The 13,881-nt window shown below is 43.5% G+C and overlaps 1 protein-coding gene across 1 annotated transcript; it reads left to right on the forward strand.

Moving 5' to 3' along the window:
* The first annotated feature begins 3,184 nt into the window (after positions 1 to 3,184).
* On the forward strand, positions 3,185 to 6,970 carry LOC124671756 (subtilisin-like protease SBT2.5). The gene is made up of 8 exons (XM_047208090.1): positions 3,185 to 3,327; positions 3,405 to 3,555; positions 4,132 to 4,526; positions 4,827 to 4,896; positions 4,978 to 5,260; positions 5,481 to 5,608; positions 5,648 to 5,806; positions 6,011 to 6,970. Exons 1-8 carry the CDS (start codon positions 3,185 to 3,187, stop codon positions 6,968 to 6,970), a joined length of 2,289 nt encoding a protein of 762 aa, XP_047064046.1.
* The last annotated feature ends 6,911 nt before the right edge of the window (positions 6,971 to 13,881 follow it).

Below are 13,881 nucleotides of genomic sequence, written 5' to 3' on the forward strand. Positions count from 1 at the left end.
GTTCCACCATAAAGCAACATTTCTGACTAAGAAGAGAAAAACTTGCACCTACTTTCCATTCTTTTGGTTTACATCGTTGTTATAGAAAAAGAAGGATATATGATCTTGTTTCCATTTCTGCAATAAAAGCGGATGAAAATAAGAAAAATGCCCACATGGCATCATCACCTCAACCTGACACATACCTGTGACCGTTTCAGGACCAACCAACAATGGCAAAAACTTGCAAATCCATATTATTCAGCTATCTCCATTATGGTTTAAAGTTGCAAGGAATCCGGGCGACAATGATGCCAGAATAGTTAACTAGAGTAGTAATGATGAAAACAATATAAAAACAACAAGTTACAATGCAAATACTATTTTTGTATTTTCGGAATATTTTAGCGCAACAAATAAAAATGCGAGTAGATGAAAGTAAATAGTGTTTCTTATGCTAAAAAGTGGACCAAAGTTCACTTATTCACTTGACATCTCTTTCTAAACATGGTGGTACAATTTTTTTATATGGGCATCACGTCCTAATATAGAGGTGATGCAATACATCCCTCTGTTACCCTGGTAAGGAACCTTCGTAGACATTAAGTTTGCTTTATGCATGTTGACATGCCGTTAAATATCAAATATACTACATTAAGCTAACAAGTTCATCTTTTATGTCACTAGATGATAGTAGTACATCCATTCATTTACCCCTAGTGAGAAAAGCATAGAAAGGTAAAGAAAACATACTATTTCTCAAATTCCTATCGTTATCTAATTGCTACTACAAGTTTACTCCATCTAACACACATATTCCCCCTCTCGCGTCCTAGCATACTAGTTTAATAGTTTAATCATAACTTGCATACATAAAAGGGGTGATTATATGCATATACAAATATATCAGGCACATACCAAATTGCATCATTCACCACATGGAAATTACATAGATGTTCATATGGTTCCAAACATGAGTTCGTAGATAGAGAGAGGTTTTCCTATTTTGCAGAGTTATAACCCAAATAAGGGGGACTTCATGAAAATCATCGAATTCATTAAAATACATGGTGGTCACTCATGATATGATGCAAAAATATGAGAATTTAACATAATGAACTATAAATTTCCGGAAAGGTACATTTAAACTGCTCAAGTTTTCGGCAAACGATTGTATCTCATGAGCTTGCTCAACAACGGAGCACTCACCATCAACTTGTAGTCATAGTATTATTCAATGACATACAACTCAGTGCTAGTTGCCAGCGTCTGAGACCCCAAATTTGGCCTCGAGTGCATCCCACGCATCCTTGCTATGATCAAATGTCATGTATGGATCAACAACGTTGTCTGCAAGAATACTAAAAAGAGTCTCCTTAAACATGGCATCGACTTTCTCGTAAGCTTTCTTCTAAGCTACAGAAAGCTCACCCTCAGGTTTGCCAAGAGTGGCGCTATAACAGTTCAGGTTTCGAAACCAGAGAACGCTCTCGTGTGCCATCTCTTAAGTGTGAACCACCAAATAGAGGAGGCCTTCTAGCAGCGGCAACGCCACTTGAATATGTATGCCTATAGTCAGATTTTTGGATTGATGAATATATAAGCAAATTACCATATGATTTAATCCAAACAAGTAAATGACATAACATGGTTGCATTAGCAGTAACAAAACTAATCATGCATACTAACAGAGTAGATGAATAAATAAAATCTAAACAAGACAAATCTATTACGCATCTAGTCCAAACAGTAGAACTAGAAATTCTAGTAAGATTTGAGAGAGAGAGAGAGTGAGTGAGAGAGAGAGAGAGAGAGAGAGAGAGAGAGAGAGAGAGAGAGGAAAGTCACATACGTTGCAACTTGAACAACAACATCGTTTGCGGCAGAAGCAACATCGTCAGTGTTGTCTCCCATGTTGAGGTTTCCGACGAGCTCGTCAACGTCACACGATATTAAATTCCAGAAAAGCAAAAAGACCACGGTGCGTCGTGACGAGGCGGGCGACGGAGGAGAAGGAAGAATGCGCGAGGGCGCTCTCTCTCTCTTCTCACTCACTTACAAGGACTAGAACAATATCCCTTATAAACCACTCCACATCTCTCTCAATTAGCAATGTGGGACTAAACTTTAGCCCCACCCCTTGCCATATATGAATGGGCTAAAGAGAATTTCAGAATTTCATACATACATTTCTATGTATCAACATCCCCAAGCTTAATCTATACTCATGCTCGAGCATAAAGATGACAAAACATATGAACTTTGGAGTTTATTGCCAATATATACAAACTTCAGCATGATCATTGCTACTATAAGTAAAATGTCTCATTGGAAAGTAAATAACAGTATGCAATCATCACATAAAGTAATAAATAACATGAATTTCATTAAGGTAAAAAATATAAAAGACCATGCACTACACTGCTCTATCAAAGTGCCATGGACGGTGGTTCATACTAGTGTGAAAGATGTGCATGTGTGAAATAAATTATTCTAAGCTTGGTCTAGAAAATATTTTTTTTAAAGCCTCTTTTGACTCAGAAAGAACAAGAAAGTCACTTCGCAGAGGAAGACAAGGATTATTATGTGTCAGAGCTTATTTGATTAAAACAGAAATAAAACAATTTTAGGAGATATATCCTTACGTCAAGATTTATCGCAGCAAAGGAACTCACAGGGATCTTTGTGTGATTTGGGTTTGATGGGTGGCATGAGGACATGAGCTGCCTAGCCCAACAATCTGGGCCGGTTCTTCTTGTCACGCAAAGGGGGGAAATGTTTTTATTTTATTTTCTTGGCGTTGCAATTTTATTGCTCCAGAATCAGAACTCGAGTATACCATATTCAAATTTGGTATCAAGAAAGACTGAATCGGACATAGCTGAAGGAATGGCCGATTCATCAATTCCTTCGCTGTTTGCAGATGTACATATTTTCACCAAGCGTCAGAGTGACTTTACAAATGATAACTGCGGACTGTTACAGAATAAGTACAGTTCTGCTAGGCCTCATGGAGGTTGGGAACTACTTACCGCGTTCTTTTGATGGCCTAGTTATGTGCAAGGCATTTCTTGACGCACCAGGTGCATGTCCCTTTTTAATTCCTCTAATCCCCACCTAACATTCTTTCAGACAATATAAGCACACCGGTTCAAGCATAGAAGTTTTGGAAAGCTTCGCTCAGTTGTGCAGTCACACCGTGGCCATGGCGTTTCCTAAGCCATCTCTAGTGTTCTGTTCTGTTCTTACTTTCCTGAGCTTAAACTGCGGTGTATTTGCCAAGGTTTACATGGTGGTGATGGAGGATGACCCAGTTGTTTCATACAAGGCAAGCCGGAAGAATGAAATGTAGGTGCTCTCCATGCCTGAATTTTTTTACCTGTTCTCTTTTCCAAATAACACATATTGATGTAATTTACATCCAGGAGAGGCGTGGAAGCTCAGAAGTACAAAGAAATGGCAACATCAAAGCATGATGTCTTCCTGGAATCATTTCTCCCTACAGGGTCTTACAAGAAACTATACAGTTATACTCACCTGCTTAATGGTTTTGCTGTGCATGCAAAATCTGAAAAGGTACACTTCTCTAGTTTGTAGAGTGCACGACATGCATGGTTTTTCCTGCACTTACAGCCAATATCGAATTAGATAGAACATGCTGAACAAACCATTATTCTCTTCCCTGCCTTAGTAGTATTTCCAGGACTAGAAATATCCTTTAAGTGTACATACAACAAGGAAATTCAGTATTTGCAGTAAGATAAAATAGTAGGAAAAATTCAAGGACGTTTTCTTATCGTCTAAATTATCAGGAGTCATTTAGCAGAAAAGCCAGAGAATCTGCTCCTATTTGTTTTATCAGCAATTAGCAGTCGTTAAGCTGCTCCATTTTTCTATCATTCTGTGTTCCTTCAAAGATGAATACATAAGGGTTGCATGGAGATGGTCAACGGAGAATCGAATTCATATAGCTGTCAAAGATAATCACAGCAATCCTTATTTCTTAAACCGATTTTCTTGAAACTTATTAGGTTTATCTGTTTGCAAGTTATACTTTCTGCTTATCTGAATTTCGTAATAGGAATAGTTCAGTTGTCTCTATTGAGGTTAAAAACTGGTTAATTCTCTTTTTTTTTGTTATCTGTGCAACAGGCAGCTAGAATTCTTAGTGGAGCAAAAGGAGTTAGACTAATTCAAGAAGACATCAAAATGGCCAAGATGACCACATATACTCCAAAATACATTGGAGCCAGTGGGGTATGGCCACAACTTGGTGGTGCTGAGAATTCTGGTGATGGAATAGTCATTGCCATGATTGATACTGGCATTGACCCCAAAAACCCAAGCTTTGGTAGCTTCTCAGACCAAGCAAAGTCACCACCGCCCAATTTCAAAGGAATGTGCCGATCTGGTGATAGATTCCCTCCGGAATCATGCAATGGTAAGATAGTGGGAGCTAGATGGTTCGCACGTGCTGGTCAAGCAACTGGAGAATTCAATGCTACACTTCACTACGCATCACCTTATGACCCTGATGGCCATGGCAGGTGCGTGCTGTTTAGCTTCTACCTACGATTTCAAGTTTTTTTTAAAATCTCAGAAGAGCTACCTAGTAATCCTAAGAATGTCTGCACAGCCACACGGCGTCGACCGCAGCTGGAAATTTCCATACATCAGTGATTTCTAGAGGTTACAACTTTGGATATGCAAGCGGCATGGCTCCGGGAGCTCGGTGAGACATCAATCCATGTCCTATTATTCAGACGACGGAAGTAAATCAAAGAGGAAAATCAAACAGTTCTTATGTAAATCTTACCTTGTGTCTCCTTTTCTGATTGCAATTGCAGGCTTGCAATCTACAAAGCTGCATATCCTTTTGGTGGATACATGTCAGATGTGATAGCTGCAGTCGACCAGGTTCGCCGATCATATTGTTTGCAGAAAGCTTCTACATTTAATTAGTATGCTAAACTCCCTGTACCTGTAACTTGTTTGTAGGCCGTAGAAGATGGTGTTGATGTTATAAGTCTTTCCATGGCACCTACTTCGGTTTCATCTGGTCCTGCATCTTTCCTCAACTTGCTTGAGACACAGCTGCTCCTTGCCACCAAGGCTGGAGTCTCAGTTATTCAGGCAGCTGGCAACGGAGGCCCTGATGTCAGCTCAGTAGTTTCATTCAGCCCATGGATAACAAGTGTCGCGGCTTCGACAACAGACAGGAAGTATAACAAATCAATCATCACTGGAAGTGGGCTGGCCCTCTCTTGCGGCGGCCTTTCCCGTAATTCATTCCAACCTAACTCTGCAGACTAATTCTAGATTTTTTCTGTTCTTGTGGTATCAAATTTAATTTGTTAATAATGTTGCACAGAATAAGTTATCTGCCCTAGCTTATGCAGTGCATTTTACAGTTACTAGTATCATAGTATGTATCTGTTTCAGATGTTCCCTTGATTATGCTTAATTTTGTTTCCACTAACTTGCTTTTATTTTCTGTCCAGCACCAACACCAGGCGAAACAATGTACCCACTAGCATTGGCTGACGATGTGAGCATCGCCAATACGACTGACGGGTCTAACGGTTGCCAAGATCCAAAGGTCTTCATAAGATCTCTTGTTCAAGGGAAGGTGATTATTTGCATGATCGTGTCATCAAACTACTATCAGTTGGACACCTTCGCCGGCATGATCGATACGATTCAGAAAATCGGAGCTGCCGGAGTGGTCATCACTGATCGTTATACGGGTGACATCGACTATGACTACCAGCCCATATTCCCTACAACGCTACCCTCGGCTATGGTTCTGAACGGAGTGGACATGATGGTGAGTGCAGGCACATATTTGTGGATCAAATAGTTCGCTAATTCCTTTCGAGAATGAGAAGTTTCTGACTCCCAATTCAGTTGCGGCACCTAGTGGTTTGCAAAATTAGTATACGGTAGTGTATTTTGTTTTAATTCATACTACTACTACTGTACAAAAGATCGTGCTTTCACTTTCCAGTAACTCTGAATGTCTTCGGTGCAGAACCTGATGGAGTACTATGGCAACAACACGGCTCGAGACAACGACGGAGGCGTCATCACGTTCGGAGCGACCGTCCGGATTCTGGAGGGACGGCGTGCGAGCTACAGCGGGGAGCGGCCCGAGGTCGCCGACTACTCGTCGAGGGGACCCAACATCGAGAACGCGGCAATGGAGCTGGCGGACGTTCTGAAACCGAACGTCATGGCGCCGGGCCACCACATCTGGGGAGCGTGGAGCCCGACGAGCAACGCGCTGCCGGAGATCCAGGGCGAGAACTTCGCCATACTGTCCGGCACGAGCATGTCCACCCCTCACGTCGCCGGGGTGGTGGCGTTGATCAAGCAGCGGCACCCCAGGTGGAGCCCCGCCATGATCATGTCGGCGATCATGACGACGGCCGACGTGACGGACCGGTCCGGGAGGCCGCTAATGGCGCGGCGGGACGTGGGCGCCATGGTGGCGGCGACCCCGTTCGACATGGGGGCTGGCGCCATCAACGTGGCCCGCGCGCTGGACCCGGGACTGGTGCTCGACGTCACGTACAGGGAGTACCTGCAGTTCCTGTGCGCGGTGCCCGGCGTGGACGATGCCGCGGTGCGGCGGGCCGTGGGGGCGTCCTGCCCGTCGACGCGGGCGCGGTGGTGCACGGACCTGAACACGCCGAGCGTGACGGTGGCGAGCCTAGTGGGGTCGAGGCGGGTGGAGCGGAGGGTGTACAGCGTGGGCGGCGAGAACGAGACGTACATGGCGTACGTGCGAGCGCCCGACGGCGTGGCGGTGCGCGTGTCGCCCGACGAGTTCACCATCGCCCCCGGCGAGGCCGCGGTGCTGAGGATCGTGCTCAACACCACCGCGCCCGGGAACGCCTTCAGCTTCGGCGAGGTGGTGCTCAGGGGCGACAAGAAGCACAGCGTCAGGATCCCCCTCGCCGTCTACCCCGCCGCCGTGCTGAGTCCATGAACACGCATGTGTACCGGATGTATACGTACGTACTACTTACGTATGGGTATGTGTACGGAATAGTCCGAACTGTATGACGGTCGTTCACACGTGCACTGTATACTTGAGGAACCGAGAAAGAATACTGTATACTGAAGTATCAGAGAAGAGAAACTTCAGGTACTTTCGTGGAGTGGAGTTTTCTGCTTCCCGAGCTACAGCGATTCCGTTATGTAAAAAAGATTGAAAAATACACTCTCTCCGATTAATATTAGTTGCCACTAATATAATTGTATTTAAATATATTTTAGTTTTTTTTGCGGGGAAACGAGATTGTATTAATTAAATGTGAGTGGCATTACAATCCCGAATGATCTGATCCAAAATAACTTCCGGAGCCGAACCTAACCAAACTTGAGTTCTATTCTCTACCATCCCAACTCTATAGCTAACTGATGACTTGCGTCATTTTCTTTCCTATGAATCTTGCTAATGGAAATAACACGCTTTGACGCCAAGAGTAGACGAAGATCTCCAACTAGATGACCCACACAAGAACCATCTCTAGTCTTGCATGTCGCACCAGCTCCAAACTATCCGTCTCCACTAGGATCTTGTCATGGCTGAGGTTAAGAGCAAACTTGAGCCCTTCCAAGCACGCTTGTAGTTCAGCCTCTAGCGCCGATGAACAAAACACAAGAGATCTGCAGGCTGAGAAAATAATCAATCCCTTGCTATCACGTAAAATCATACCAGCGCCTCCTGCACCCGTCTGAGTGATATAAGCCCCATCCACATTGAGCTTTAGAATACCAAGTGGGGGTTTATTCCATATTTCTTGTGTAGTTGGCACTGCTGAAGACTTCTCAAACCGTTGCTCTCCTAGAGCTTGTTTCCCTTTGATAATATCCTTTGGACTTACTTTACGAATATTTTCTAAGGAGTTCATATAACTATAAATAAACCTCTTGGAGACTTCCACATTAGGTAGGTCCTTGTCATGTGTAACCTCATTCCGTGCATGCCATACTCGCCATGCAATCATGAGAACATGGCCACAGGTCTGTATTGACATTGGTATGAGCCAAGTTTGAAGCCAATTATCTCCTCTTTCAACAATCTTTGGAATAGACCATATCTCCCCCATGGCGTCCCACAATGCTGCAGCGTGAGGAAAGTGGATGAGGGCATGGTAGGAGTCCTCTCTCTCTCATAACCACAAACACGACATGCTCCATCAACAGGTATATGTCGCCTTTGTTTATTGTCCTCCGTAGCTAGCGCATTGGACAAAGCTTTCCAAGCAAAGATGCGAAACTTTCTCTGAAATATTACACCTCCATATTTTCTTCCAGATTGGTCGATCGCCCAATGGCGCTGAGCTACTGGCTGTAGTAGGCCAAGCTTTTTGACACAAACGAAGTCCCAACCGATATGCACTACGGACTGAGAAAACCCCATCCTTCTCATGTTGCCAGGCCAAGAAATCATCCATCCATCCATCCATACTAGTGGCAAATACTATGAATCAGAGGGAGTATTTACGAGCTTTTTTAAAAGAACGTCTAATAAACTACGGAATACCCTATAAACGTGTAAAATATCAATTTCAAATACAGAGTATGTTATATTATGAGCTACACAAAAATAACAAAAATATGAATCTGAGTATACATAGTTTTAGATATCAAGTTTGTGAGATTTTGTCATTTACGTGTGCAAAAAAAAAATCGTGGCACATAATTGTTTTTTCAGATTTTTAAGAAACTTATAAAAATGATTTTTTATTTTTAATATAAAGATCCGGAAGCCAACGACACTTTTCGGTTTTCCTCTTCCTCCATCCGATCCATAATTCTTGCCATAAATTTAGATGTATCTAGATATATTTTGTTACTATATACATCTAAGTATGCGACAAAAATTATGAAACAGAGAAAGCACTATTTATGAACAGATGTATAGTCTATAAGTTATGATTTTTTTTATTTAGATGACAATCTATAGAAGATGCATCTACAATGACAATTGAATTTATAGATTGTGAGACAAGGTCAAATTTGACTATGAATCGTAAACACATTTTTATATATTGTAAATAGTAGACATTTGGAGTGACGGAGCTTCAAGATGAAGTAATCAAATGGAGTTTGATCTTGATAGGAGGTACAAGTACCACCCTCCTAACTATCCTACCAATGAATATATAGCCAAGCAACAAGTATTCCTACTTTGTCTCGACAAAAGTTTTCAAGTTTTAAAAAATACTAGGAAAAAACCCATGCGTTGCTCCGGGTTCTTTTATTACCGTGTGTATTATGCGATTGGATCAAACATGGTTTCAAACCATACCCATGTTAGGCTCGTCGTGCTCTTCCGGCCTTCGATGTGGTTGCATCCTACCCATCGTCGGGGTTGCGCTATACAATGAGTCTAAGAGCTCCGCCTCGCCATTATCCTCGTACTCCTTGAATGAATCCCGAAAATTTTCTACCTCCTTTCTTTTTCATATATTTTTATGATCAAGAAAAATAAAATATTATGTCAGTTATTTTGAAGTTATTCTAATCTCGTACACACAAAAATTTGCAATTATTCATCTACTGCTGGAATTTGGATTTATTTATCGATGCAAATTAGATTTGGAAAGGACTGATTGAATCGATGGAATTATCTTCACCTCAGGTCAAGTGCCACCACCATCGATTCTCTCGTCCTCATGTTTCCTGATGCAAGAGTAAGTGGAGGACAATTGAGTCAAAAGGAGAAGTCCATAGATATTTGTTGTAGCACTCGTATTGGACAACCGTTTGTAAAATAGTCACTCCAACACCAAATAAACCCTTGTGCAACAATTCTTCAAATAAAATGGTGTAACTGAAATAATATTTCTATATAAGTGAGATGAAAGTCTTAATGTGTATACAAGATTGCAGTGGATATAGGAAGTGGATTGTTTCGAGAAGAAATAATGAGAGCTATGAAAGAGCAACAATCTGCAAAAAATGCTCAATTCAAACCCTTTATGCGTTTAGGCCCCAAAATCATAATGCACACATTCACATTCAAAGGTCTTGACCAAACATTATGCAGTCCACGGTTATCTAATTATATCCATCTCATGCATTATTAGCATGTAAAAAATACTCAAGTAATTTACAGTAGAAGAAACCAATCACACATGGATAAAAGCAGAACGATGAAGTTAATCCTCCCGGACAGCAATCAGACCACAACAAAGCAGTACCGGTTAACAAAAGCAAACCAGGTCCATTCGTTTTATTTCTCTGCTGTGTGCACATATACGCACTTGAAAATTAAGGACTACGCATTATTTCAGTGGTTATGGATAGGTCAATATTAACCAATTCATCTTCTGTTTAGATATTTATAAATAAGGAGAAAATTCCAGAATAACTGAATATGAATTTAGTTGCTTATGTGCGAGCATACATTTTCTTCAGTTTCCTACAGTACAATATGTAGAAGTACTCAGTATGCAACCAAAGTATAATTAAATTAACCACCGTCTAATGTGGACACAAAGACAACCACATCATTATCTTCCAACTCTGCACCACAGTAGGCCACGATGACATCAACTCATCAGCATTCCAGCCCAATCCATGAAGAGGAAAAAAACACCAAACGGAGAGCATCGCTTACGAGTTATGATGTAGATAGCCAATTGCGATCAAAGAGCTTCTCGTCCAGCGTCTTTACCGCCGCCGCCGGCAACGCAGAAGCCTAGCACATGGTCCTTCTTTAACTTGAGCTCACTCTCCTCTCCTCGTGGCCCGCATCCCTCCGCCTCGCGCTGGCCAGGATCTCGCCACATGGGCGCCTCAAAATCCCGAATCAATTGCCCAGCAGGGGCGCTCGCCCAATACACGTCCACGGCAGCGCTTCACCACTGTGCCGGCCGGCAATGATCGTACATGCCCATGGACTGTGCTGTTCGACCCCGCAGCGCTCGACAACGGTGTGGAAGCGACTGATTTTTCTCATCCCCACTTCTCTCAGCAGCGCGTGGATCTGGGCGAGGAAGCAGCCACCGCTTATGTATCCTCGGACCCAAGCGCCTCCATGCGGCCGTCTATCCGGGAGCCCACCGCTCTCCGCGCCCAAGGAGCTCGCCGCGCGTCCCGCCGGCAACAGGCGCGCGAGCACACTGTCGCCAACGCTGGGGGCCGTCTGCGTGTTCGCGCCCGCATTGTACACTGCTCTGCGTTTACAGCCTCACGCCTTCTCATGCCTTCGGCGTTCTCCGGTCATCGCGTCCGTCTAGTTGGGAGACCGCCGATCTCCACGCGGAGGGAGCACTGCGAGCCGTTTGCCGGCATCGTTCTGAGAGATGAGATCCTAAGGAATAAAAACAAAGCCGTACATGGCATTTCTTGTATTATGGGATTTGGTGGGAGGGCAAAACGGTCCGAAAAAGTGTTGGACCAAGGAAACAATCCTCCATTTATTATTAGGTATATAGATATAGATTGGGTTACGACGGACCTGAGAATTACATATCGATCAGACGTGAAGGTGCATAAGTAAGATCCATCCATCATCGAGAGCTCCTTACTAAGAAATCCATATATGAAAGTTTGCACCAGAAATGGCATTTCTAGATCTTGTTCCACCCAATTGCATCCTATGAAAGTTTTATCATCCTTTGATCCAGCCTAAAGTTCATCCAAAAAATCTCCAAAGAGAGAAGAAAGTTGTATCTAGAGTATGAAAAATGACTTCGAGTGGTTTAGCAAAGACTGCGCTAATCAATTTCATGGACGAGGTTCTCACGGTTTCTTTTGCCCTTCTTGTTCATGCCCCGATCTCTTGAAATCACTCTTTTGCCCTTCTTGTTCCTGCCTCCGATCTCTTGAAATCACTTCCTCGAACTGGCTTGGTTGCTTTGCTCTTGGATCTTGTGAAAACTACAACCGCTATGTTAACAGCTCGCATAGCATTGTCGGATGGCAACACATTTTTCCGTACCGTGCCAAGAGGGAGGCGGTGGTGGCGATCTTCGCAATGGCTGCCGGCAGCATATTCCTGTGCTGCTGGTTAGGTTGGTGGGGATGGAGGAGCAAAAGCCATATTTCGTGTGTGGCACGCAGTGGCGGACCTCGCTAAGGATTGTTGGGGTAGCAAGAAATTTGTAATCTTGTGAAAACTACAACCGCTATGTTAACAGCTCGCATAGCATTGTCGGATGGCAACACATTTTTCCGTACCGTGCCAAGAGGGAGGCGGTGGTGGCGATCTTCGCAATGGCTGCCGGCAGCATATTCCTGTGCTGCTGGTTAGGTTGGTGGGGATGGAGGAGCAAAAGCCATATTTCGTGTGTGGCACGCAGTGGCGGACCTCGCTAAGCTCTGTCAGATAATTTTCCTTTACAAATATGCTAAATCTGCCGGGGGGGGGGGGGTGCGCCCCCTGACTTACAGTATGTCAGTATGAGGCCCGTCGATGAGCATAATCAAAGTGCTCGATCGAACATGGGCCCCGAATCCCAGGGGCCCCCAAATTTCTACAGCCCATCATTTTTTTTCCTCTGATGTTCGCTCGTACGGCCCGAGTGAGCAGTTCAATACCAGTTCCGAACAAAAGCAGGCGGCGTCGGTCGATCAGTTTCCCATCCACCCGTCTCCGAGACCGTTTCGTTTGATCGTTTTCCTGGACGATCATGTTTCGCTCAGCGCCTACGTGTGATCCTTGCCGTTGCTGGCGCTGCTGGTCCTTGACTGCCTACAACTGGCGCGTGGTTGACGAGGGAGGAAATCCCTGTATTGTAGCTTTTTGTTCCCCGGCAACGGCGCCAGAAAATAGCTTGATGTCTACGCCCCCTCCTTTTTCTGTAGACAGTGTTGGGCCTCCAAGAGCAGAGGTTTGTAGAACAGCAGCAAGTTTTCCCTTAAGTGGATCACCCAAGGTTTATCGAACTCAGGGAGGAAGAGGTCAAAGATATCCCTCTCATGCAACCCTGCAACCACAAAGCAAGAAGTCTCTTGTGTCCCCAACACACCAAATAGGTGCACTAGTTCGGCGAAGAGATAGTGAAATACGGATGGTATGAATAAGTAGCAACGGCACCGGAAAAGTGCTTTGCCCAGGACGAGTAAACAAGCGGTAGTAACGCAGCAGTGGTAACGCAGGTGAAACAAGTAAACAAGCAAGCGATAGCGATATTTAGGAACAAGGCCTAGGGATCATACTTTCACTAGTGGACACTCTCAACTTTGATCACATAACAGAATAGATAAATGCATACTCTACACTCTCTTGTTGGATGATGAACACATTGCGTAGGATTACACGAACCCTCAATGCCGGAGTTAACAAGCTCCACAATTCAATGTTCATATTTAAATAACCTTAGAGTGTAAGATAGATCAATTCGACTAAACCAAGTACTAACGTAGCATGCACACTGTCACCTTCATGCTAAGAAAGGAGGCATAGATCACATCAATACTATCATAGCAATAGTTAACTTCATAATCTACAAGAGATCATAATCATAGCATACGCCAAGTACTAACACGGATGCACACACTGTCACCATTACACCGTGCAGGAGGAATAAAACTACTTTAATAACATCACTAGAGTAGCATATAGATAAATTGTGATACAAACACATTGCAATCATAAAGAGATATAAATAAGCACTTCACTATGCCATTCATAACAGTGAATAAGTATTCTGTGAAATATAGCCTAAGAGACCCACACGGTGCACACACTCGTCACCTTTACACACGTGGGACAAGGAGTCTCCGGAGATCACATAAGTAAAATTCACTTGACTAGCATAACGACATCTAGATTACAAGCATCATCATATGAATCTCAATCATGTAAGGCAGCTCATGAGATTATTGTATTGAAGTACATAGGAGAGAGATGAACCACATAGCTACCGGTACAGCCCC

The sequence above is a fragment of the Lolium rigidum genome, chromosome 7 (assembly GCF_022539505.1).
Source record: "Lolium rigidum isolate FL_2022 chromosome 7, APGP_CSIRO_Lrig_0.1, whole genome shotgun sequence".
Taxonomy (NCBI): Eukaryota; Viridiplantae; Streptophyta; class Magnoliopsida; order Poales; family Poaceae; genus Lolium; species Lolium rigidum.

Excerpts from the sequence above, each read along its gene's own strand:
- LOC124671756 (XM_047208090.1), top strand. The coding sequence starts at position 3,185 with ATGGCGTTTCCTAAGCCATCTCTAGTGTTCTGTTCTGTTCTTACTTTC. Across the intron at positions 4,527-4,826 it reads GACCCTGATGGCCATGGCAG|GCTTGCAATCTACAAAGCTG; the intron begins GTGCGTGCTGTT and ends TTGCAATTGCAG. Across the intron at positions 5,609-5,647 it reads GATCTCTTGTTCAAGGGAAG|TTGGACACCTTCGCCGGCAT; the intron begins GTGATTATTTGC and ends AACTACTATCAG.